At 40.5% G+C, this 27,988-nt stretch overlaps 1 protein-coding gene across 5 annotated transcripts in view; it reads right to left on the reverse strand.

Annotated features, from left to right (window-relative positions):
• The window catches only part of FARP1 (FERM, ARH/RhoGEF and pleckstrin domain protein 1), a gene marked incomplete at its 5' end in the record, with an annotated part of 176,187 nt that overhangs the window by 50,040 nt on the left and 98,159 nt on the right, over positions 1-27,988 (reverse strand). For 2 of the 5 annotated variants that reach the window (XM_080347824.1, XM_080347823.1), the window contains 10 exons: positions 41-104; positions 817-885; positions 2,513-2,676; positions 3,203-3,298; positions 6,602-6,749; positions 7,876-7,990; positions 12,694-12,791; positions 15,251-15,329; positions 16,396-16,438; positions 21,192-21,296. In XM_080347824.1, coding sequence (XP_080203950.1) covers positions 41-104; positions 817-885; positions 2,513-2,676; positions 3,203-3,298; positions 6,602-6,749; positions 7,876-7,990; positions 12,694-12,791; positions 15,251-15,329; positions 16,396-16,438; positions 21,192-21,296 — 981 coding nt within the window. Of the gene's footprint in view, positions 1-19; positions 105-816; positions 886-2,512; positions 2,677-3,202; positions 3,299-6,601; positions 6,750-7,875; positions 7,991-12,693; positions 12,792-15,250; positions 15,330-16,395; positions 16,439-21,191; positions 21,297-27,988 lie in introns of all 5 variants that reach the window. The other 3 variants (XM_080347822.1, XM_080347821.1, XM_080347820.1) reach the window with 2 other exon arrangements.

Raw genomic sequence — 27,988 nt, forward strand, 5'->3', positions numbered from 1 at the left:
GATCCAGGGTTTCATCAACATCACTGACTTGTTTTGGCACCTCTGTATGCTGTTCTGAAGGCTGTGCAGCCATACTTCTGATGGAATGAATCTTGCTGTGTTTCCTGGAGATAAAAGGAAAATCACAGTAAGAAGCCATTTCAATTTTTTTCTACAAGCAGGATGAAAAGACATGCCTCCTTTAAAACAAAACCTTTGAATAGCAGCTTTCATAAAAGTTTGCTACAAAACAGATTAACATTCCTCCTTTCTGTAAAATTTATATGTGCTACACATTGCCAACCATACCATTGTAAGAAAAGGGAGAGGCACTGAAGCAAAAATGTTCTATCACCAGAACATGAGTCATAACCAATGAACTGCTGCCACAGTGTCCGTGACATTTTGGCCACTACTTTCAGCTCACCAAAAGCAAGACGAGTTCAGACAGAACCAGCTCTAGCAAGCTGGAAGCTTTCCCTGGAGACCTCTACCTTAAGATTGGCTAAACCTATTCCTGTTACTTTCAGTTTTATTCTGAAGTGAATAAGTTTGTTCACATACATTAACCACATCCCACCAAAAAAAGGTGCAAATCAATATGGGAGGAAGTTATCTGTGACAGTAAGACACTCACTGCTGAAAAAAAAATGATTGAAGACTATAGATTTTAAGTAAACTGTCAACTTCAGGACCAAGGGGATATTACACAAGTGATAAACTATCAAACCAGCAAAGAAGGAATTTTTCACTTGGACTAGTGCCAAGATCTTAGAATATAACTAACTGGACTTCACAACTTTTCTTTGATTAAAACATTTATTTATTTCCTCTCACCTTTCAAACTGCACTTTTTTGTGCCCTCCTTCTTTAACATAGTCAAGAACTTGCTTTTGAGTCCGACCACTGGAAGAAAACCACAATTAAAATATCAATCAGATACTGAATTTGCCATGTTTAATACAATATATCACCTAGCCATCACAAACATGTATGTGGCCTGCATATGAAGTTACAGCAATGAGAAAGGTGTTTGTCACTATCAGCAGAAACTCATGTAAGATCATAAGTGGACCTGGTCAGATACACACAGGTTTTTATAATTTTGCCTGTTACTTACCTCTTTTTTTGCTATAGAGCTACTTTTTGATGCCATTTCAGAACTTCTTACATTCAGTTGTGTGCCCTTTCTAGGATCATTACTGGGAAGTCACCACAATAGAAAGTTACTCAAGCATTAAGTTTGCCTCTTATGAACAAAGAACATTGCTGAATCCTTTTGAGAGTCAAATGCCGGCCTTACCTGCTATCAGTAAGCCCTAAAACCAAGATGAAAACCACTGAAATGCATTTCTTGACTCAGTTGCTAATGTGAAACACATTGACTAAACATACATACAGTCTCTGCAGAGCTTTAGGCTGGAAATAACTCTCCCCCCTTCTGCTACAGGCCATGGAAAAGTAGTGAGAAAGCCCAGCACTTCCTGTTGTGCAAATATATAAACTCCAAAGGGAACCAAGAGCAGTGAAGTAAACCCACACCTCAAGAATGTTTAGCAGAGATCCAAATCCTTCCTATTCATTACAGGCTTTAAACTAACTGAATTACCACAAGACCTGGAAAAAGTTACTGAATGGACAGAGCACAGACCACAGTGAGTGGAGGAGGTAACCAAAGCCTGCTCTCCAAACCAGGAGGTAAGCTGGATGCACCTACAACCTTCTATTTACTCAGGCAAAAACTTAACAGTTATAACTTGCTTAGCCTAACATAGGTTTAATTTACTTTGTAGGCAGGAAACAAAGTGGGGAGGGAGAAAGGCCATATCTGCTACGTTCTTGTGCAAGGCAACTGGAGTGTACAGTTTATCTCAGCAAAGAGAGTTTCTGGCTGTGCAGCTTATATCAGCTCCACAAACAAAATAAACTGTATGAACAAAAGGATTTCCCCCTCCCCCCCACATACACGATATAATATCTACAATGAAAAAAAAAACCCTATTAAAAACCCTCCTACAGCTCTAAAAATATCATGGATAGACTAGGCCTTAGTGTAGGTGGTTGTCTCACATAAAACCTTTGCAAACTTAAAGGTCTCAGCATAAAGACAAGACATTGCTTTTAACTGCATAAGCAACAGGTTTACCACAAGAACATGTAACAAAAATACAAATCTCCATTCTGATACATAGGAAAGATCCCATCCTAGAAGCACAGGATCTAGAGAGTACTAAAAAGTTGCTAGCTAGTGTTGCTTAGGACACAGGTGAGTTTTCTTATGTGAAACCAGCTGGAACCTACGCCCTTTATATCTTATCTCCAGCAAGCTACTTTGCAACGGCTACTACAAAACGAATGCAGGCTTTTTCCTTACACTGCTCTGGCTGAGAAGATGCAATAGAAAATATAAAGAAGCAAATTGCAATATCAAAGAGAGAAGCTGAAACTTAAACTAGGTTTAATCCTACATCATTATGGATGTGATTTTCAAAGGGGGAGGCAACAAAGATGGAAAAAAGAAAGCAAGTCTTACCTGAATCTAAATGATGAACCTCTAGAAAAAAGAACAGGTTTCGGCTTTGGTTTCGGTTCCTCAAAAAGCCTGAAAAAGGCATGATGCTCCACACAGATCTTCCAGAAGGACTTGCAAAAATCTCTACTGGCCATAAGGAATTCCAGGGTGTCCTGGAACGAACTCTGAAAATTAAGATAGCATTTGCAATGTAAGCAAGCAAGTAATACACATTACAGAGAGGCACTGACAAAGCAGGTGCTATGCTGAAAAAAAAAAAAATTTCCCAACTCACTGGCTTTCAGGCTTAACAGGCCCTAAACTTCCCACTTTGAGATATCACTGATCTGCCTGGCAGTATCAGAGCTATTGCTCGAACTTCCTTTGCTTGATAAATAGGATAGAGATAAAGCAGTGGTATTAACATTAGCCCATGAAGAGGTGGTTTACATACTATAACTTAAGAGCCCCTGATACAGTATCAGAGTGGCAGCCAGAATAAGATTCTGTGACAATGAGTTTTCATCTCCTTTGCTAGGATTGCTCACTCAAGATGTCAGGTTGATTGATGTGTGCAGCAACACACTAACTGTGAACATATGCAATTAATTTAAAAAATCTTCTTGATGTGATTAAAATACGTTTAATCTGTGAGTAAAAATTTACCAAATAAACTTCGGTCAACTCCATCAATTCCTGACAAAGACTTACGTTCACATCAGGCCGTAGTTTGATAAGAAAACGTTTCCTCTTGAAGCTCAGCTTTCGAACCTTAGCCCAGTTGAAGGCATTGATCTTGGTGTGACCCTACAGAGAACAAAGCCATCAGAGTTTAAGCATTCCAGATCTAAATGGAGAAATCTAAACCACTACAGAAAGCTTGACATAAATGAATCATCTACTCATTTCATTTGAAATTATGATATTTCTTAACATGCATCCTCTGATAATGCAAATGTGATGTGACTGAAAGTGTGTACCCCTCAGGTACCAATACAGGCTGGGGGATGAAGGGATTCAGAGCAGCTCTGCAGAGAAGGACTTGGGGGTACTGGTGGATGAAAGACTGGACATGAGCCAGCAATGTGCACTTGTAGCCCAGAAGGCCAGTTGTATCCTGGGCTGTATCAAAAGCAGCGTGGCCAGCAGGTCAAGGGAGATGATTCTGCCCCTCTGCTCCACTCTGGTGAGACCCTACCTGGAGTCCTGTGTCCAGCTCTGGAGCCCTCAGCACAGGAAAGACATGGACCTGTTGGAGAGGGGCCAGAGGAGGCCACAAAATCAATCAGAGGGCTGGAACAGCTCTGCTGTGAGGACAGGCTGAGAGAGTTGAGTCTTCAAGAAGACTTATTGTGGCCTTTCAGTACTAAAAAAGGGGCCTGTGAGAAAGATGGGGACAGACTTTTTAGCAGGGCCTGTTGTGATATGCCAAGGGGTAATGGTTTTAAACTAAAAGAGGGGAGATTCAGGCTAGACATGAGGAAGAAATTTTTTCATGATGAGGTTGGTGAGACACTTGCACAGGTTGCCCAGAGAGGTGGTAGATGCCCCATCCCTGGAGACATTCAGGTCCAGGCTGGACGGGGCTCTGAGCAACCTGATCTAGTTGAAGATGTCCCTACTCATTGCAGGGGGTTGGACTAGATGAGCTTTGAAGATGTCTTCCAACTCAAACTATTCTATGGTTAAACTCTTGCATATTTATAGAACTAGGCATATTGAGTCAATGTCAAAGTATCTGACCCAGTATCCCTGCACAAAAGAGGGTGGCCCAGCTTTTGCCCAGATGGAGTTCCACTATGCAGACTCTGATTTTCAGTGGGCTAAGCCACCCCCCAGAGGAACATCCACGTCCTTCTCTTTCTACTAGCTACAGAGAATCCAGATACCTAACATGGCCACCTCACTTTGATGGGTAGATTTCTTTCCTCTTTGTCTGTCTACAGGGCAAAATAAACACCCCTTTAAATATCACTTAAATGGCAGGAAAAAAAACCCCAGCGACTGAAAGTTTTGCATTGGGAGTACAAAACACTGTGAGTTTTTTGACCTTCTATAGGGAGCAACAGAAGTTAAATGAACCTAAATAAATTGCTCGTCTCCGAAGACTCACAAAATGCGTTTCCCCCCAAAAGCTATCAAAAACCACAAGGAGACAGGAAACCTGAGAGAAATTATCTTCAGAACACTACAATTCCCAGCCACTACATCATTAACTCCTGCCCTCTAGAAGTCTCACTCTTAATCTATAGTAGAAGGTATTGGAGGTATTATTTTAAAATATTAATTACAGTAGTTTGTTTAGTAAAGACTTCAATACAAACATGCCTACAGCACAGAAGTTTCAGAGCTACTACAGGATTGTTAAGTGCAGAAACCCACACTGATTTGGGCACAGTTACCAGACGGACGTAGGAGTAATGACAGTGTGAATATATCTGCTAAGTCAACCTGCTGTCGAGGAATTACATAATTAATCTCTCCTAGAATATTCAGTAGCGCTGACACTGATGTCTAAATAAACGGCAGGCTTTAAAATAAGTCTGACTATTGCTTATGCCATTTGTGAGTGAACTTTTATTTTCCTTGAGGTCATTCTAATGAGGTCGTCATATTTCAGTATCTACCAGTTATACTCAAACCAAAAAAGATCAACTTAAGGTCCTTGCCCTGTGAAGTGCTTGAAGGAAGCCCTAAGCCAACTGCCAAATGCCAATTGCTGGGTAGACCCCAGAGGATTAGAGCCTGATTCAGCAAAATTTCCAGGCTTTTCTGAAAAGTTTTCCCCAAAAAAGCCTGTTTTGAAAGTCCCAAACACAGCAGGACAAGAAGAGGTGACTTAGTTTTAGAGGTTTATAAATCAGAACTTGGGCCTTCAACCTGCAGCTACATCTTTACAGAAGGATCTCAGCTGTCTGCTGGGACTTGGTGATGTCCTTGCTGTTTTGTGTGGACACAAACTTCCAGCTGTGAGACAGTCTCAATTTATAAAGCTTTGCAATTAACTAATTCACCTGATGAAAATATCATGGAGGAAGAGGGGAAAGGTTTGAACATACAATTATTTGAGTTATGTGCATTTCTAACAACACCCTGGTGCTCTCATACTTCAACCTATGCTTCAGTTTTGGGGTTTTACTAACAACGCATTTAGTTGATTTGGATTCTTTTTTTAAATTTAGAACTCAGAGCATTTGGGTCAGACATATTTCTGGCTTTGTTTGTTGCTGTTGTTTTTCTTTATAAAAGGACTCAGAGTACTTTATAAGGTTGGAAACACTAGTATTTGAACTATAGTCAAAGAGTTAAAATGAATTGTCTTTCTTGACAATTCTAAAAATTGACATTTTATGGAAAAGTTTACTTACTAACACAGAGTGAGGTAAGTCACATTTTGGATGCTAGCAGACCTAAGTTCATCTGAAGTGAAAGCAGTTTACATCAGGTGACTACCTCTATCTTCACAACTGTAAAAGCCCAATTTGTTATCTACCCAAGGGAAATTGCAAAACAAGAATTTGGTAAATTTACTAATGATGCTTCACGAACATTTATTAAGCTGAGTGAGGTAGGAGACAAAAGAAAGGCAAGGAAAATACTTTGGATCTTTTAGAGAAAGACGTAAGATTCATGGATTCAGCAAAGGTAGAATGGTCATGGCTGGTGAAGAAAATTGTAAAAACTCTGACAAAGTAACGCCATGGAGAGCTGACATTCCCTATCTACATCCTTGTTGTTTGTTGTTTTGTCCCTGCTTCAAAGCCATTTTGTATGCACCGTGCCTGCAAGATCTACCTGCTCCTGTATGTAGGAGGTGTCAGCATGACCAACTTGCAAATTGTGAGCTGTGGGTCAGTTTGCATCCTGAACAGCACATTGTGGCTGCAGATGGAGTTCTACCCTGTGCATGCAAACAAGGTAAGAGTTCCTGGAAGTGAAGGACCTCATGCAGCTTATAAAAGGTTTAAGGTTGTTGTTAGAAAATATTTGGAAGTTCTGAATTTTCCCAACCAAGTTCTTTCAGACATGGCTGATTGTCCTGAATTCTTTTCGCTGTAAGAAATCTCTCTGCTTTGTAACATAAAAAGTCATGTCCTGAGTAGCTCTAACCTGAAACACCAGAATGCCTGTGTTGGCAACAGCCAGGTTGATTTTTGTCCCTTCCCTGTCCTTGGCTGGATGCAAGCGTATTCCATACATCTCCAGCCGACGGGCAATCTCCAAAAGCTGGAAGTCTGACTCCGCTGGTGTCTGTCCCCTTGAAGAAGAAAACAGAGAAGACACACAAATTCTTCACACCTTTTAATAGAGATCAACAAGTCCTCCAGAGAACAAAGAAACATTTCATCAGAGAGTGAAACCTGTCAAATGTGTAATATCTGTATGGCTTTTCTATGTCCCCAGACTTACATTAGCTAGAACTACTTTATCTTATTCTAAATGGAAGCCAAAGAAGCCACAGATTTTATGGTCTATTAGAAATATTGATTACTCCAATTCTGAGACACTTAATACAGCCAGATTTTGAACCATTAGCTTTAGCAGAATTCACTACCTTTATACTTGCTATTGGAAAAGACATGCTGTATTCCTAAAAAAAAAATAATAAATAGAAATGTGTAAGGATGTTGTTCATTGCAATACCAAAATGCAGTAAAACATAAGAAAACCGTAATATAAAGGTTGGGAACCCCCAACAGTAAATTAATCAAGACAAAATTACACAAAAGTTTTTATTTTTACTGCTATAAAACTCTCTACCACTCATAGCTAATTCAATGTATCTCAAAATGAAACTGTTCAAGTCTTGAAGTGTTCTTGACAGCAAAAAATACCTTTCCATGCCTTATTTGTAATTCTTTTAACCATCTTCTTACTACTAGTCTTTTCTCCAGGCCTTAGGATACTTGAATCCTATTCCCTGCAGATCCTTAATCCTGCAAGTAATTTGTGCTTTTCCTAAAACTATCATTAAACCCCTTCTTCACCCATCTCTAAATAAAGCATAGAAAGGTGAAAAAGCAACATTCAATGTCCTTGAAATCAAAAAGACTGCTATCAGAAGTGCCTGACTGATCATTCATCATCTACAATCATACCTGCATGCACGAAATCAGCAGTGAAGCATTTTGTATGAAATAGACTGTAAAATAATGGTATGCTTGAATTAATATCAAAATCAATTGCTCTTTAATCCTCTTGTTATGATGAGGGGAGAAAGGCAGGAGTAACTTTCTGGAAATTCATAAGCTTGAACATTTTGGAGAAGAGACCTTTGAGAAACTCAGAGGTCCAGATGTCTTTTGTGCATATGATGCAGCATATATTTACAGTTAGAACAGCATTAAAGGAAAAGAAGTCCAATAACAAGAAAAAAGTCTTACATGTGACTACGGTGGAATTCCATGATTTTGTCTTCTAGTGCTTCTTGCTGAGGTATATACTTGTTCTTCGCTAAGTGTTCACGATCTATAGTTTCATCAAAATCCCCAATCTCAGCTATGGAGAATTTCAAGAAAAGTCTGTTAAAATCTTGTATTAAATCTGAATTATTCAGGCAATCCAAAAGGTACAGACAGCTGGGAAGAGAGCAGGGAAGCAAACATAATTGGTTGCAAGCTGTGTCATGGATTCACAATTCAGATTCTCACTTCCACACATTCCTCCCTTCTCCTCTGTGTTAGTACTTGATGCATGAGAAGAAGCCCAAGGATTCCTCCCATCCACCACAACCAAGTAAGTAGCTGTTGGATGTCAACTGGACAAATGATGCTATCATGGTGCTGCCTTGACTTGTGTGTGGGATAAGTGGAGGGTGACAGAAAGGACAGCACCAATCCAACAGAACTCATCCATCTCTCTGTCACACCTGCTGATGCTCAGGTGCCTTTCCCTGGAGCAGCCAAGTGCCAGCTTCTTCCCTGGGCCTGTGCCTGCGATCTTTAGCAGAAGATGTGAAGAGAGGTGGTTTTGTTTGCTTATTTGAATTCAGGCATATATTCCACCTCACGGGGTTATGAAACATTTGTCTTCCTTGAATTTTGCAGCAGTTTGAGACACATTCTGTCTCCCTCCTCCTCGAAGTTGCTCCCATCTGCTGCAGTTATTCAATACCGTGTGTGCAACAGTATGTCACACCCACTTTCCATTTTGCAGCCCATTCAGTGAGATTTCCTTTCTTTTTTGAGGGGGAGGAGGGCCAGGCAATTGATGTGTGGGTGCCAGATTACTATCTGGCTGCCTGCTATTCTTGGAATGCCTCTGAAAATCTTGCTATTAGCTTTTTCACTGAACAGCATGGCAGCCTCTGCCTGCAGACCTGCTGGAATAATACCAACAAAGCTACAAAGGCTGCTACCTTAATAATGTCAGCGAAGTTAAAATGCGGCGCCCTTAAATTAAATCCAGGCTGCAGCCAGACACGTCATTGCACACTTGACCTAGGATGTCACAGGCCCAAGCTCAGATCCTTGCCTCATCCTCACCTCGGTTCCGCCCATGTAAATGATCCCTTAATCCAGTTCTGTCCAAAATAAACTGGTTTACAAAAAAGGAAATTTTTTAGGTTATGTCACTGTGGGTTATTTGTGACAAAAGGTTTCCTGGGATCAGATGTACCTGCAAATGTGGAGCGGGGGCAATAACCTTGCGTAGGCAGGGAAGATGAGGACCAAGGCATCTACGAATGACAGAGCAATAACCTTTCAACTCAAATTGCCTACAGCCACATGATGACTTTTTATACTTCGGAGAGCAGAGGTAGAAAAGAGTTGATAACAGAAACTGTCTCATTTCCACCCCTCCCTCATCCCATCTGCTCTGAGTCATTGGCTTGAGACAGTAGAAATACTACAGAATATTTGAGAGAATTCTCCTTTGTAAAATGTCCCTTCTGTCCCCATCTCGGAAACAGCTTCCTCAATCCAGCTTTACTCGCCCCAGCATGACAAATCTTTAGGGTCCGTTTTTAACCCTAACTCAAATGAAAGGCAAGTTTCTGTTCTTTAATGAAGCTATAAGCTCACATAGGTTTGCAACAACTCAAATAGCACAGGCCCTGATTCTTTAAAATTCAGTTCATATCCTTTATGTCCTTGTACATGGACAGACTTAAACCATGTTCTATAGGGCTTTCTTCAGATGCAAGAGTACAGAAGAGTCTTCTACATGATTTCTATAATGCTTTCTGCATTTGTCAACTGGAAATCCATTACCAAAATTGTCCTCCTGGCTTTCAAGTTACTTCTGAATTTGTTCTTTTTGACCTTGTACTCAAGAGGCTTTTCCTTCTCTCCTTAGCTCTCCTTTTCCACCTTAAATGCCTTTCTAATAGCACTTCCTCTAGAATGAGAGTTGTATTTTGAATATTGTCAGCCTCACATGTAACTCTTCTTTAAAATCTTCTCATGTGTTCTAGCCAAAGATTGATTTCTACTGATGCTCCCTTTCCTCTCATCTTGCAAGTGCATTACACCATGCTGTGTTCTGTCTGCATTAGCACTTCTGATATGTCTAATGCTTTGTATTTCAGCTCTTTTCCTTTAATCAGTCCATCTTCTTACTTCACACGCTCACTTTACTGCACCATTTGCCGTACTAAAGTGTCCTCTCACTTCCAACACTTTCTACAATGCTTTTAAGGTATTTTTTAATAGAATGTTTCAAATCTAGGTTTCATTCTGTAATGTACACACACTAATTTAACAAAAACCTGCTTGCTGTCATTTTATGATTTAACATAAATAGCAGTCTATAACATGGACATAAACTTGTATGCACCATATAAGGGCCTCCTGGAATGATATATCCCCCATGGAAACTACTTGTAGGCACAGCATCGATAAGACATACATATATACCTAACCCCTCGCAGTCTCAAATCTTTTCACTTTGATATCATGACTTCTATCAGGTGTCTAATTTTCTTTTTGTTGCACACAAATATGTAATATTGGTTTTAGCTACTGAGTAGTAAGCTAGAGAGAAAGCAAATACAAAAGACAGCCACGTAGGTAAGATACAGTCATAGACTCTTCAAAGGGAAAATTTTCACTGAAAAATATTAATGAGACACAAGATGGATAAATATATGAGACAGCTGCAAACTTCTAGCAGAGGTTTCTAGCTAACACTGTTACACAAAAAAGTAGGGGAAAAATCCTAAATGGCAAAAAACGGTCCAGCTTGCAGTGAGGAGACAGGGAGGGGAAGCAGCACTGTAGGTGCACCAAGAGGCACAACATCCCTCAGCCCAAAATTGCAGTTCAGATTTTGTGAATACCGTCTCACTTCTGCACGATGAATCTCTCATCTCTCTCCTTCTGACACAAAGGAAAAACTCATTTTTTCAGTACAAAAGTATCTTACTGTACTCTCCCCATAAGGAGAGTGCTTCTTGATTCCAAAAATCTCAATTCAGAATGACTCTGCACTTCTAGCTCACAAGTGAAGGGGACAAAGGACTAGAAACATTTCAAATGCATGATGGTCATTTCCAGCCACTCAGGAAGATTATTTAACCCAATACTATAATGCATCTCATCAGCATAAGAACAATGCTGGGGAGTTGCCATTTTTTTACACTTTGAAATGAATGTTTCTTGCTAGCCTGCATGAGTGTGTTGGGGGGAACAGCCAGGTGTATAATGGAGAAATTTTGAAAAACCACTGAATTAAATTTGAGTTTTACTGTGGGGAGAAGGGAAAGGGACAGCTTGTAAAGGTGAAAGGACACGCTGTGTTTCATCCTTTTATGCTGTTGCTTCAGGAAAACAAGCTATAGCAGTTGCACTCTGTGCAGTTCAAGCACCAGAGCTGTAGATAGTTCAGTGAAGAACTTAAGCAATAAGAGATAAGTAAGATATTAAATAGAATCCAAGTAGAAATCATAGGAAAATAATTCACTTGAAGTATAAGAACTCAAGAGAGAATGATCATGAAGTAATATTTCAAATGAAGAGAGACATATGCATTAAGGCATCCTCTCCCTAACATCTATCTTTGGTGCATGGACATGCAGTAGGAAAACTCACCCTCCTAGAATGCAGTGTAATAAATGATACTCAATTTCCCCCAAATGATCAAGCCTCTTTTTTTCCTGAGATGAAAGGAAGTTAGAACTCGTTTAACTGAGGAAGGTGCTGGACACCATAATGAGAAAAACTAAAAGAGCCAAAAAGCTTGCTAGACTAGGTTTTTCTTCTTTTTATTTAGGTCTGTGCTGCAAAACTACGCACTTTTAAAATGACATCAGGAATATGAGGAATATGGAATTTCATAGAGGGTCCTGCACAGCCTGCTGTTCCTCACTTGCACCAGGCAATGATAACCATGGCAAATAAAATGCCATGCAATATTTGTCTTTCCAACAGCAATTGATGAGAAACCGCCCAAACACTCAGACTTTGACAAAGGATCATGAGATTTATCTGTTCATCACTAAAGAACTTCTGAATGTCTTTCTTGACTGTAATTTCCATACAACAGCATTTCAGTGGAAATATGCAATACTGAATTGTACAATGACCACTCAAAACCATGGTCTATCACAACCATTATACATGCTACTAAGTGTTTTTTCCTAATGTTATTCTCAAGACAAGTATCTGAAAGTCTTAAAATGGAAAGCATACACTGCCTTTCAAGTGATCTGGAAGCTAAAAAAGCTTCAACATGATGAACAAAGTTAATGCATGATTTCACTAAACAGTCTTATTGTGGACACTTTGCAATTAAAAAAAAAAAGCTTAAAATCTGTTGGTTTCTTTTCTTCCCTATCAGTTTCCTCTTAGGACTGTGATTTAGTCTGGCATTCTAAGCATGTTTATTTACTACATTCTCTAGACAGCATACAGATCTCCAGGAATTGGAACGCTCTGCTGACATTATACAATGTATAATAAAACAGGAATTGAGGAGAAGAATTCAACCTGTTTGCCACTGCCTGCAAATCTTACTTTTAAAATGATCCTAGGAAGACCATCAAATGTAGTGCTTTAAAAATGCAAATCCAGTGTCCAGCAGCTCTTCTTTATTTGAAAGAATAAATTATCTGTATTTGAATGGCATTATACAGAAATACAATAAATTGTTCATATGGCTTAAACCTGTCCCTATGGCAGCTATTAACAGGTAACCCAGCAAAGCGTGTCCAACCCATCATCCTGTTTATCCTCCTGGAAAGAAGAAAAAAGGGAACTTACACTGCACTATGTGTGAGATTAAGAGGGCAGTGCTGGTATCATTACATGTTAGCCTTCCCTGTGCCAGGTCCTGCTTCACTTGCAATGCAAATAGGTACCTGCAAAACAGAAGTGAACAAAAAGAGTTACACGAAGCATCAGGGAAAGAGGTAAAAGTATTTCAGTGCCAACTCCATTTTTGGCTACATGTTCCTCTCACTTTTTGAAATCTACAGAAGTGATCTGATTTTTGTAAGTTTAGAAGCTAAACAAAACATAGCAGATACTGTATTGCAGCCACTAGAGTCTTACACTTTGCAGAATGGAAAATCTCTCTCTTTTTTCTCTCTCCCTCCTTCTCCTTGAACCAGAGCAATGAGATCTGGAAGCGATATGACAGTAGAAGCAAATGCGACAGCTATTAAGTGCTCAGCAACTGCACAGCAAGCAGCACTAGATAATGGAGCTGCTTGTAACTATGAAGAAATGCCAGATAAACCAGAGTTATCAGTTAGTTCTCATAGAACACAAGGAGAACTCCAAACTTGCACCTTGGCACTCACCTAGGAATGAGGAACAAGATCTCAACAGAACAATTCTAGCTAGCTCTGATACTTGTGTGGTCCCATTACCTGCACCACCTATGCACCAGCCACTATTAACACATTTGCTTCCTAACTATCTCAGCCACACAGGGCAACTCTACATAGACAGTTTAAGTGCAGAGACATCACAGGTCCATGGCATTACTTCAACATTCAAATTTCTTCTAGCTTCAACAAGAACTGAAATTGCTTAGTTCCCCTCAGCATCAAATTCTTCCCTAGAAAAAAAAAAATATCTAGCTGTAAGCATTTCTCCTGCTGTTGGTACGAAACCCAGACTGGTTAGACACCCTCACGAGTCCTCCAAAGACTGCAGCTCCTCTGAAGAACTCCTACTAGGATCTAAATAGTTTATAGTAAGACTAGATTTTAACACGTTCAGTGAAAAGCTCTCATTTGAACAGAAAGTTTCTGAACAAGGAGATGTAGGTATATTAAATGGGCAAGCTGATTTGGGGAGTATGGAAACAAACACAGTATATTAAATAGTATATCAGATCTAAATAAAGTGCTTTTGAAAGCTGCATACATCTGCCTACCCATAAAAAATTCACCCTAGTAGAAGAATGTAGCATAAAAGTGTTGTATTCTCTGCTTTTCCAAGTGATGAAGCTGTTCCCTGTGGATATGCTTTCACATCTTACACACTGCTGTGTACATATATTCATGTTCCCTAGCATATACATTTTAAAGTCTAACAAAAAAAGAGTCATTAGGATTCAGAAACACATCCCCAGGTGCAGAAAGAGATCACCAAAAACCAACTTACAGCTCACATACTAAGCAACTGACATGCAGAATATCTATTTGGAAACATAAATGTTTCATTAGTAGCATCATATTGTGAGTGTTCATTCATCCCTCTATTGTTTTTACTCAGCCTTTCAAGTAAATATTCCTTCTTCCTATCCCACTTTTCTACTTCTCTCTATCCAGGCCAGGAAAGGATATCAATAATTTTTTTTTTTTTTTCCCCCATTCCATCACTCTATTACCAAAACAAAACAAGACACAGAGAAACACAGAATACCATGAACGTGGACTGGTTCTTTATAAAGCAGATCATACGGACATGAGAGCTCTTTGTAAAAGAGGACTTCATCTTGTGAGAAGATCAAAAGTGAAAGAGTAATAATACTGAATCAGAATAGAAAAATGTAATTAAAAAATAAGAAGCTTGGAGATAAGAAAGAGTTGAAAAGTTTTAGTGAAGAAACACTGCAACAAAACAATGTTTCTGATCAAAAATGAAGGACCTGCTAACAGGGAAGAACCTTAATAGGTCTCTCGTATACATATGTACTCACAGAGAAATATGACTTTTTATGCCAATGCAGTGTGAAATTAAGAGCTTACATGAAGTTTTTGAAATGCACTGAAAATAAACAAACCTTTAAGGTATTCTTTCTACACGTGTCTAGATCTTTCTCTACCTTCTTCGTACTTTTGATTCTATTCCCTCTTCTTTCCCTTTATCTGTCTCCAAAACCATAATTCCACCCATGCAAACCTTTGGCATTTGCATTGGCTATAGGAATACGATCCAATGCTGTCACAACTTTGCAATTCCTGCAAACAATTATCTCCCACATGCGGGTGCAGAGTCACATGTGTCCCTCAGCAGAGCAGCACCCCAGGGCACCAACAAGTGCCTTAGGTCCCTTCCAACACCACTGCCAAAGTGGCTTGGAGAACTCTGCTGCCAAACTGCCTTCTCCTGGGGTAAGCAAAGCCCGCCCAGAGCCCCAAATCCAAGGAGACAAAGGACTCTTGGTCTTCGCAGAACCCCCTCAGCGCAGACTGCAACAGAATCTTAGGGCCTGTATTTCAGGTGCATTCAAGGTTGGGGCAAATAACATTAAGTTAATACTAAGAGACAGCCATCAAACCCCACCCAGTCATCTCAGACTCCATGTGCTCCCCTCTGTCCACCAGATTTAATAGAAAAAAAGAGTAGTCATGCAGCTACTAACCTTGTCAGTTCCTCCTGCAGCTGAGCATGGTCAGGTGGGAAGAATTTTACCACAAATTTTACGACAACGTGCTTCGGTCCTAGGGGAAATGTCAAAGGAAGTTAGTGAACGTCAGTAACACACTGGCCAAATTTTATTACACAGAATGATGTACAAAGCACGATTCATGGAACCTGTAGTGCATGCATAAAGGCTAACCTCCCGTCCTTTGTTAGTATTTGGGTTATTTAGAGATTGCACAATAAAATTTATACACAATAAAAGAGAACAGGAACTTGGTGGAGGGATATATTATGTGTGTCTACCTTCTTTGCTTCAGAACAGGAGGGAGCTAAAATACCCTCTATTTTTCAAGTGTCCTAGCAAATTAACATTTCTATTTTAACAGCAGCACGTTTGTTCTGACTCTTGAAAGTACAACCAGTGTTACAGGACCAATGCACCTCTCACAAGAGAGAGAGGTGCCAGGGCATACACTCAAACTAATATGACCAGAGAGGCACATAGGAAAACTTAAACTCAGTGGCAAAGATCAATAAAAGAACTTTGCTGATATTTGACAGAGGAACAAAATCACCAAAAACTTTCCGCTTCACTTCTACTCTTCCCCGAGCTGACGGCTATTTACAAATTCCTTTTGGCTCCTGCCACCCACCACAACTTTCCCTGATGCCCCCAACCCGTTTCCCTCTTCTTGGTCTCACACAGTTCCAAGTTCAACAGAAATGACCCAGAGAGCAGTAACACATTTGTTAGCTCCTTCCCAGCAATAATGTCTTCCTGTTATTTTCCTTTTTTTCTTTTCCTGATTACTGTTACCTTCTGGTGGTGTGTGCTTCCTTTAATCCTTCTTTTACTGCATGCTTTTTTTTCCTCTACAAAACTCTTTCCTCCATTGCTACCCCTGTGTCTCCTAGTGACTGACTAAACCTCTGCCTCCTACTGGGTCAGCCACTTCATATGTTAATGTGACATAATTTCACAGCATGCTCAATAAATCTTTTAAGGACAGAACAGAAACAAAAAATAATGCAAACAAAATTCAGTGAAGAAAGTTGAGAAGATAAGGATCCCAGTTGACAGAGTCCTCATTTATTCAAGCACTCTCAAACTGACAAAATAAATGACAGCAAGGAAGTACTTACTTCTAATCTGTTTCATAACAGGCTTCAAAAGATCGAGCCACACCTGAAAACAAAAGGTGGTGGTGTTATTATCCCCGAACAAACTACCAATTGCAACTGAATATTTTTTTATTGTGCTACTTAGATTTTCATTTACTTATTTATTTTTTCCAGTGTCATCATCATGCTATCCCTAATTATATATAGTGGATTTTCTCCTCAAAACTCTGGAAGATGCTCAGGAAACAGCACTGTTAATGGGTGGTCACTGTGGCACAGCTTTTGAAGCAGTACAAATTCAGAGAGCTGAATAGTCTCAGATACCAACAAGAACAGCATGTTTGGTCAGGAACCATTCATTTTGTGCCAGGAACAACTGAAATAAGGAGTTCAGAAAAAGACAATCCTATACTGTCATCGTGGTTCTCACTCAAATTAATTCTGAGCAAGGCAAGTGAGAAGGGCTGGTGCTTTACTTTGATCTGGGAATGCTGGACAAACAGAGAAATGAGAAGGTGGGTTTTGGGGTCCCAACAGGTCCCACCATGATGCCTGGGCACAAATGTAGAGCTCCCTTGCTTGGTCCCGTGGGGATAAAGGAACGTCACCACCACCAGCTTGGGGAGGAATGTCCGTGCAGGTCAAGGACGAGACAGACACATTGCAAGTGCAGGCGGGAGGAAGCTTATTTTATGGCTGTGTAACATCTTCTGTCTTCTATAAGACTGGGAAGCTCAGGCCTAGGCTTTCTTCATTGGGGACACTGTAACTTCTGCATATGGTTTACTTTAATCTGCTCTTTAACAACCCATTTTTTAGCACGGAGTGTGGGTGTTTCTGTTGCCTTTCAAAAGAGAAGCAGTGAGTGGAAGTACAGTTCCCAGAATCCAACCCCTTCCATTCTGCAGCCTCAGTCAGAAGGGACTGGGCAAAACGTTATGGAGAGCTGAGGGGTAATCACATACAAGGTAAGAGCCAGATGACTTGCAGGGCCTGGAGAGCTGTGACAGCTCACAGTCCTCAGCTGGTACCTATGCCCAAGATTTGTGCTTTGTTATCTCACTAAATTGCACGGAGCCTCCCTTGGACACATTTGGAATTTGCAGAGGAACATCCAACAACCGTCACAAAGGTTAAAGCCATTAAAAAAAAAATTAACTGAGTCTTCCTCTGGAAAAATAATATGTATTGAAATGAATACAACCTTTGACCTTTAATAATTTTAGATTATGCAGAGACTGAAACATACTCAAAATATCCATTTTAGAAAAGCACCTGAGAAGGCAGACAGGAACAGGCACACATTGCTGCTGTAACTGTTCCAATGCTGTTTGCTATTTTAATCATTATGAGTGCTTCCAATTAGCAAAGACTTCACATTCCTGTCCTTTCACACTCACTAATGTTTCTCAATGGAATTCTTTTTATGTTTCTCAGCCTAAGAAAGTTGGTGGGTTTTTTTTTTTCCTTGTCAGAAGGGCTAAAGAAACTTGGTTATCCAAGAATAGGAACAGAGTGTTTATCACACATTAAACTGGCTCTGACACTTTTTGGCATTTCAGTAAAACTGTTCTGTTTCAGAAAGTTGGCATGTACATGATCTGCAACGAAGGTCAGGGTCTTTGCCAAGTTTAGTGGGGAAAAAAATAATCTTGCATATGGAACGGCCAGTTTACAAGAATATGGGAGTAATTTTACTGACACTAAAGAAAAAAAAAATAACACAAAACTAACAACCTTGTCTGTCTCCAGGAGTTTATGATACACCGTGAGCGCACAGGTGCACCATTCCTTTCTCCACTTTCCCAATCATCCTACAAGCCAGTTTCAGCATCTTTGACCAGACTGCTGGATTCTAGAAATGTGTGTATTCAATGTGTGTAGGGAGGAAGGTGAGACAAAATGAAGACCTCACTACTATCATCAAACCAAATCAATAAAAACTTATGCATCAGGGAGGTTTAGATGGGATATTAGGAAAAAAACTTCTTCATGGAAAGGGTTGTCAGGCACTGGAACAGGCTGCCCAGGGAAGTGGTGGAATCACCATCCCTGGAACTGTTTAAAAGATGCATAGATGAGATTCTTAGGGATATGGTTTAAAGATGGACTTATCCAGTTGGACTAAATCTTAAAGGTCTTTTCTAACCAAAACGATTCTATGAATTTATGATTCTGTAACAATCACACTGCATCTAAACATAGCAAATCTGAGACGGGTTTATAAGGTGGAAATGAAAAAAAATGTGAGGGTTCAATTAAGATTAATGTTTTCAGTTTTCTCTGGAACTACAAAGGCTAGTTTTTTGGTTTTTTTGGTGTTTTTTTTTTTTGGTTTGTTTGTTTTTTGTTTTGTTTTGGTTTTTTTTTGGCAGTCTGGCTTTCTGTGACAGTGACCAGATTGCAGCAGCTGGAGAACTGGGGCAGACATCAAGTGTGACGAAACACTGTGAAACCCCAGGCTTGGCAGCAGCGCCTCATTTCTCCTTGTCCAGCAGGAAGTGCAGCTCTCAGACCCTTCGCATCCATCTCCCACGCAGACCACGTCTGCTGCAAGCACAGCACACTTGCACGTATACAGCTGCCACACACCTTGACATATAACTATCAAAATGTCAGATATGAGGTTTGGAGCCTTGCATGTTGAAACAAAAACTAAGAATATATGAGTTAATGTACATACGAACAAATAGTTTCAAAATATTTTTCCTTTTGTATTGTTCTCTACATTGGAAAACCAACTCATTCTCTTCACATGATGTGAATGTAAAATATGCATGTGTGTTTCATTCCTCAGACATAGCATTAACTGCATTTTTTTTTTAATTTGCACATTATGGTCATCATGAAGCTCAGAAAGTTTTAAGTCCCACAGGAACATTCACCTCAACTGCATCATATAAATTGAAGTGTAAACCTTAGTCTCAGAGTGCTGTTCCACATTGAAAAGGCAATTCATAATAAAATCTCCCACCTCAGAGTTTCTGTGAGTTGTTTTTAGGTGGCCAAAGGTGTTACTTCAACTTAATCTCACCATTTGTGGGGCAAAACTGACTATTATGTGGGCAAGATTTGGGGATCTCCTCCTTTTTCAGAAGCAAAGATTGGAACAACCAGCAGGAACAAGGACCGGTGATGACAAATAGTTGGCTAATATTTTCTTTTGCAAGAGAAGCGGCCAGGCGAGTTACCATGCTTGATGCAGGACAGCATTTTCCTTCAGGTCAAACTGGCAACAGCCTTATGGGGGTTTTCTTCCATCTTCCTCTTCATCAGAGCCCTGGCTCCCCCACTGTGATCATTTGGACACATTTCCAGCCCATCAATTCCTGCCACTGCAAGGGGCTCAGGCACTGGCAGCACCTCAATCTCTGCCCCAAGCAAATAAACCATTTTGTTTTCACAAGACTGAAAACTGTTAGTTTACTCCAGGTCTCCGAGCAAAACACAGAAGGTCATCTATTTGAAACTTAATGACCTGTGAAGTCGAGAAGGTTGATCAAATCACCTTCTCTATTTTCTAGAAGACTCAAAGCAACTGTATATACACAAGATGTAAGGATTTTTTTCAGCTTTACATACAAACATACATCAAGAATGTCAGTATGTCATTATTAACGTGGCTACACCAACCCTCTGTTGTAACAGTACTGTACAGCTGCACTGTTTTGAAGAGTTATGTTAAGCTCTCAAGTTACCTAAAGCATTAGCCAAGGACATCTGGCAGAAGATGAACTTTCTAGTAAACTGTGTTTTATGTAAATCCAGGAGCAAACTGTGAAGCAGATGACTCTTAAAGATCGATGTCCATTTTTCAAAATTTCCTCTTTAATTATGGTTAGCCTAAAATTTTATGACCGTTAGTGCTCATTTTTAGTGCCTATATGTAAGCCTACTTTAAGGCACGACAACAGATTACTGTAGCAGTAGATAAATCCTCTTTTGCCTTTTGTTGAGAAATATTGCCTCTTACAGAAATTTTACATAGATACACAGATAATAGATTTTGTTCTGAATTGTCAAAAGTCATCTTCTTTAGGCTTCTGGTGCAGAATTCACTTGAAAAGGCAAGAAATCCAGTATACACCAGTAAGTACTGGTCAAACAATCCAGATAACTAGCAGACATGCCAGTCGGTCATACAGTAAATCCGAAACAAAACAAACTTCAGAAAGAAAGTCATTAGAGGCTGAGAAGTCATTAGCCTTTAGCTTTCTCTGCTACATGATACTGTTTCCACTATAGGAGCATGTGGGCAACGCCTGAATGTTGCTGGCAGCTAGCTGATCTCAGGGTGTAAAGTGTCAGGACCAGGACACCTGCCTATGCCACACAGCTCCCCAGACACGACTTTCAGCAATTTCTTTGGGTATTTTTTGTTTTGCTTTCCTTTTTATTAACCTTGTTACATTTTATTTATCCATTTTCTTTCCCTACAATGTTTGCCATGGAACTGCGTGACAATCATTGCAACTTTTGTGTCTGCAGAGAAAGATTATTTCCACACTCCTCGTTAAGCAGGACTATAAAATCAGAGTTGAAACTCTGCAACAGTTCAGCCTTTGGCTTCTCTACTACAACTGATAAAGATAAAATGCATTTCCAACTTGTGTCTGAATTGGCTGTTACTTTCAACACAGATGAAATCTGACAAGAGTAATCAGGTTTTAAAAACATTTCTTCAACTCCAGCAGGCAAGGGCCTTTTTTCTTTTGGACATTGAGGATTAAATATACCTTATAAGTAAGGAGCAGAAGGAGAGAATCAAAAGTGTATGTAGATGAAAACCAGATGAAAATTAATGTTTTTTTACATACCATCATCTTTTTATGATCTGGAAATTCAAGGCCAAAATAGTCGCCCTCAACAAGGTTCAGGTGGTTGCAAACAGCATCATGCAAAACTTTCCCCGGAGCTCTTTGCTGAAGAAGAAAACAAAGCCTAGGGTTACAAAAATGCTTTTAATTAGTGGCAGAAAAATTATTATGCTAAGAAATTGTCCAGCAAACGCCACTGTCAAAACAGTTTACAAAATCAGTGGCTAGTCCAACCATACCCACAGGGCAATTGACAATAATTACACTAGTTTTAAAGCTACAGAAAATATCCATCCATCCCTGGATGGTAGCTCAGAATCCATCTTCAGTGCATTTTTATTTTTGAGGCAAAAAAATACCATGAAATAGAAGAGGCAGAAAAGGGGGACTTGGGATATCATTTTCTTATGTCTGCCCAGGATAATTTCTACTGAGCATTTCACAAGATAAATATTTCATCCCATGGCCCTGCAAGACATGTCCAGTGGTGCTATGTACCTCTGTGTACAACATACCAAAACCAGAACATTCACCGACAGATGTGTCATACAGACCACAAGGATCTGAGGGTTTGCTGGACACTGCTTAATACAAAACAGGGTCAAGTCCTGGGTTTGGACTTCATCTGCTTTTCTCCTGAGCCTCCTGGCTGAGAGGCACTGAGGCTGGTCAAGGCCCCTCTCTGCCACCCTAACAGAGTTGTCGAGTAATTTGGAGGAGTCAGGATGAAGCATTTCTTTCCACACACAGAAAGCCTTCCCTCTATGAGGACCAGATGTTCTAGCCCAATATTAGCTCCCAGAGCCGCTGCTTTGCTGATTGTAAGGATTCTTCTCATCAGCATATCAGTTAAATCCACACCTGCAGCAAATACTGTAAATTACAGCTCACCAGCAAGTCTTCAGCAAAAAATTGCTGTTTCTGTATAAAAAGGCCAATCACTGAAACAGAATATTTTTTCCTTGGACAAATACACCTATTTTAACTCAAGAGGCCCTGAAACACATATCTCGACTCACTTCAGAACAAATAATAACCCATTAAACTGCACAAACTTCAATGTTACAAGAGACCCATCACAGCCCGGTCAAGTGACCTTGCACTTAACCTACAGATTGGCCCTTTCTCTTTCTGCCCAGTAAATAATTACTAGAGCAAAACAAAACAGCAGTAACCAAGTGAAGAAAAGAAAACCATTAGAGGCAGGCACAGTCCAGCTGATCTGGCTCAAACCCGAGCTTGAGCCAGGTCCCAGCATCTCCACGCAGTGCCTGTACCACCAGGCTACTTGTGAGTGGGCAACTGCTCTACCCCACCTCCTCCCAGATCATAGAATCACAGAATGTCCTGATTTGGAAGGGACCCACAAGGATCATCGAGTCCAAGTCCTGTCCCTGCAAAGGACAACCCCACAGGTCACACCATGTGTCTGAGGGCTTGTCCAGTCTCTTCTTGAACACTGTCAGGCTTGGGGCCGTGACACCTCCCTGGGGAGCCTGTTCCAGTGCTGCACCACCCTCTGGGGGAAGAACCTTTTCCTCATGTCCAACCTAAACCTCCCCTGGCACAACTTCCTGACATTCCCTTGGGTTTTGTCATTGGTCACTAAATAGAAGAGATCAGTGCCTGCCCCTCTTCCTCCCCTGGTGAGGAAGCTGCAGCCGCCATGAGGTCTCCCCTCAGTCTCCTCTTCTCCAGGCTGAACAAACCAAGTGACTTCAGCCACTCCTCTCTAGGCAGTTTGGTCTGTGTTTCACTGGGATATCAAACAACAAATCCTCAGGGTTTTTTCCACCTAGGGCAATACCTGGTTTCTAGCCATGACCCTAAGTACAAAGCATCTTTCCAAAGGCAATATCTAACATTATCTAATATGAATTGTGCAAAGTAAATACCCAGTAGCAAGGCTTACTGGAGAAATTGAAGGGGTGAGGTTTTTCAAGGGAAGATGCAGGATCTATGTGGCACAGTGGCACTGTGACCCTGGTGGTACAGGACATGATGACCGAACCCTTCGAGGCTGGCTGGTTTTATAAGTTGGAAGGAAAAAGCCAAGCTCACCTCCCCAGGAACTTGCTGAGCAGGTTTTTGCCCAACATATTCCCAGTTCCTTTAACAGACCTATGTCACCAGGAAGCAATGTTCACTTATTTTATTAACTGCTTGCTAATGTTAGCTGTAGCAACCATTACCCTCAGGAACACTATCAAGATAAAAGATCAAGAATGATTGCAGATAGAAAGCATTAAAACATTAGTATTCCATCATAACTAACCTTGCAGTAACTAAAGTAATTCATACCAAAATGCCAAATAAGAGGTTACAGAGAGGGCAAGGCAAAAAAAAAGGACATCTATTTTTCTAGACAGAGCACTTTTGATCTGATGTAATGCCATCCAAAATAATTCAAGTATAAATATATTTGAATAGACTAACTTAACATTCTCCAGCTTCATTAAACTGAAAGCAACTTGATTCACCACCACCCAGCCCTCATCAGCCATTGTGCGTCATGTCTCAGTTCTAACAGAAAGCTGCTCACGTTTTCCACTCCATCTATCGCTGTACGTAACTATATTCATACATACATCATCTCTTAATGAAAGATCTTCCCAGCAAGTGCATTTCATTGAAGGCAACAGAATAATATTTAAAAGACGTTAAATTGAGTGTAATAACGATATTAGTTTACTGCTCCAAAAACACACCTACAAATGATTTAGAAACTTCAGGCAAATACTCCCACTCCCAGGCTAGTCTCAGGCCTCCTCAGTTTGGCTGGGGCCAAAAGAAAGCAGAAGGACGTGTTTAACACAGCAAGCGGCAAGAGACAGAGAATATTTGCTTTCATCCACATGCACAAACAGAAAAAAAGAAACATGCCTGTGCCTACGTACATATATGTCTTACTAAAGTACCTGATGGACTCCTGTCTGACAAAGACCAAATTTCATCGTTCTGCCCAGGTCAAAAAAGGTGCCTCTAGGAGCATGAACATTTTTGATCAACAGAAAACAAAGACAGAGAGACCACCTGTGCCATCACACCACTCAGGGTCAGCTGAGGAGAACAAGCCTGTCTGATCTCAGACCATGAGTAAAAGCAGCTGATTAAGACCTGCTGAGTGTTTTCATGAAGTTTTTTTCTTATATGCATTCAGGCAGTGGAATGGTAGTCTTGTAGCATTTATGTCACTTGGCATTTTCTCTGAAGTGTGCCTCAGTAACACAAAATGCTTCTTACTCAAGTATTTGTAAATAAGATTATTATTCTAAACTTGTCTTAGCTTTGATCAGTCTACCTCAAAATAAAATCTGACAGTTTATTCAAGGGTAATACTGTGCATATAAAATCTGCTGAGGTTTATAGCCTGATGACACTCTGGTCTTGCAGGACCAGAAGGAGAAGCACAACATCCACAAAAGCAGGAACACTCTGGTCTCACAGAGATGCTGTTCAGTGCAGTTCCATGACATCCCTACTAAAAAATTTAAACACAATAAATTAAAATCTCAGTCTGCTGGGTATGGAAGCAAACCAGCAGTCACTCAGGACACAGCAAACATGAGCTGACAGAGAAAGCATTCAGCAATGAGTGCGCTGTACCGATGACATCATGCGAAGCCATCAGTTGTGTCTGACTGGAACGTGGTTACAAGGCCTACAGGATAAATCAAGTTTTCCCCAGAACTTGGAAGACATTTTCCAACCATCCAGTGTGGCCCTGCTGCCATGCTTCAGACAGTAAAGCCAAGGCAGCTTCATCAGCTCCTGTCCCACGAGCCACAGCTTGGCTGGTTTCTCTACTCCACAACAGCATGGTTCTGATCCACAGGAGCCCCACAACAGAGCTATGCTAAGGCTGCAGGGTGGGGAAAGGCTGCACTGCAGGGCTTTTCACTGCTATGGTAAGGGAGTACAGGCCATTTCCTGTTACATGACCACCACGAATGACAAGGTCATCAGCATGGCCAAATGTGGAGGACGTGTGAAAGGAGAGGCAGCAGACCTACCACTTGCTCTCCTTGAGCATCATCGGAACGAGAGCTCACACCAGGGAGGGGAAAAGGTCACAGGAAGAGGATGAGGCACACAAGTGGGACATTGACATGAAGGCTGGTGGCAAGCCTATACCTCCAGACCAGGAGGGCAGGGTATACTGGTGGCCTACAGCTGGGGGAAGATCCCATGCAACACCCAAAAACTGGGAAGCAGCTGCAGTGGGTGACAGTCAGTCCCCTGCTCCTGTTGCTGTTGACAGCCAAATTCTTGCTTAATCACAGAAGAAATATTGCAGCCCTAGAGGTTAATTCTTACCCCAAAATAACTGAGCACACTGGCAATGAGCTTTTCCTCAGCAATACAGTTGTACTCCTCGTGACAAGGGGCCCAGACACCTGTATTAGAGGGTTCACTTCAGATGAGGTCAATCACAACCACACTGACGGCAAGGAATTACTATTATTCTCTCGAGGTGGTATTTAGTTACACTAAAATAACATTACAAATTTATTGCAGTGAAAAGAAGCGCACTGATTCCTAGCTACGCATCCTTATCACTTAATGCATTTTGAACTGGCCCTTCATTTAGCTCTGTGAAATCACATTTTAAAAGTCACTTTACATTTTCAGGGAACGTCAGGCCACTAAGTTCTAAATTATGAATAATGCACATCACCAAATTTAGCTGCAAGCTATGAAGGTACCCAGGCAGAGCAGCCTGCTTTACACACACTGTGCATTCTACATTTGCTGTCTGCTCATTATCTCGGTCCTACTTAATTCACCCGCCCTCTACTTCCACCAAAATCCAAGAGAGTACGTTGCTTATGATCTTCCAGTGGTGAATATTCTAGCAACTGCCAATCATTAAAAAAAACACAGAATCACAGAATGTCAGGGATTGGAAGGGACCTCAAAAGATCATCCAGTCCAATCCCCCTGCTGGAGCAGTAACACCTAGATGAGGTTACACAGGAATGTGTCCAGGCGGGTTTTGAATGTCTCCAGAGTAGGAGACTCCACGACTCCCCTGGGCAGCCTGTTCCAGTGCTCTGTTACCCTCACTGAGAAGAAGTTTCTTCTCAAATTTAAGTGGAACCTTTTGTGTTCCAGTTTGTACCCATTACCCCTTGTCTTATCATTGGTTATCACCGAGAAGAGCCTGGCTCCATCCTCGTGACACTCACCCTTTATATACCTGTAAACATTAATGAGGTCACCCCTCAGTCTCCTCCAAGCTAAAGAAACCTCCCTCTACATACTTGTTTAGACCATTCTTTGGCACAAACTGTAATACAGATTGGAAAAAAAAGAAAAGACCGTGCATAGCAGTATCTGGAAGATATCCAGGACATTAAAGGAAGTAGGTCGGGACACATTCCCCCACCCTCCCAGTTAATTTAGCAATTATTTCATTAGCCATCTACAAGAAGAAAAAAAAAAAGTGCCTGTTTTGGTATCAAATAGTGATTTTACTTCTTTCTGTTTTATTGTCGAGCCAGCTAATCTCAGACCCCAGATTGAACAGATCTTTGATTGAAAGGTTTTTGTTAATTTGTTTGGTATCACATTACTCAGCAGTAGTACCACGTTAAAATAAGGCGCAGTACTTTCTTCTGAACATCTGAAAAATATAAGCCCCATCAGTGTTTTGGTCAAACTAAGAGACAGCTTTATGTGGCAGCATGGACTACTCTGTTTTCCATCCCTTCTTCCTCAAAACTGCTGCAAATGGGTCAGAAAAATGTTTGTTTCTTTTTAATTACACTTCATTGTGCATTAGTAACAGCTGATAAGGAGTGAAAATAATTCTTTTACATTAATGAAAAAGAAAAAGGTACATCCATCATTCACACCTGTCGCAATACAGAGGCAGACATTTCTTCCACTAATGTCCTGTTCCTATCACATTCTGGGTGCTCAAAAACGAAACATGACAATTTGATCATGCTAAATATTTTACAAATACTTAAATATACAAAGTTTAAAATTTTATTTGTTCTTTCACAGGTAATCGCCCATAAAACCTGTTGTACTTCATATCATTCTTACTCCCAAATTATTTTTATGCTCCAGTTTAACAGCTGCATTGAAATGATAGTGAAAACTTCATCCAGTATTTTCATTATTATTTCTGAAGTCACATACAGCTGTAATCAATACTAAAAATAACAACCCCTCATTCTTAACAGCATAAATTTTCGTAGTTATTCAAAGCTGTCAAAAATTATATATGTATCTACAGCTCTGAAAGGAAAGAAAATCAAACAACAAGTGTTCGTGATAAGCAAATAGTATAAAAAGAACCTCAAAGATGCGACTGAGCAACAGGGTTCTTAAACAAATAACATTGCCAGAAATTTATACTTCAAAGGAGGCTTGAAAACTACTCACAGGAGAACAATGCTGTCAGCATCTGAAGACAATTTTCATATTTTAAACAGTTCTCCTTTCTGGCGTAAAGTGAAATGCATAATTCATATTTAGCAAAAGTCTATTGCTCGAAGGGTGGGATTAAAAGCAAGAAGCACTGGTCTGAGTGTTGTTGCTCTGAACCTACCGCTGCCAAGACACTTGGAGATCCTCTGCCCTTTTTCTCCTCTCCTCCCTTTCAAAGTGCAGGTGTTAATCCTATAGGAAGAGATGAGGTAACAATAAAAATAGCCTTAGACCATAAAGATAGCTCTTACACCTGAGCTTACTAGTTTTTACTTTGCTGTTCAGCTGAGACTGGGTAGTTAGGAAGCCTTGCACGAAGAGTGATTTGTCACCCTTATGTACCTGGCCAAAGCAAA

This window comes from Nesoenas mayeri, assembly GCF_963082525.1.
Source record: "Nesoenas mayeri genome assembly, chromosome: 1".
Taxonomy (NCBI): domain Eukaryota; kingdom Metazoa; phylum Chordata; class Aves; order Columbiformes; family Columbidae; genus Nesoenas; species Nesoenas mayeri.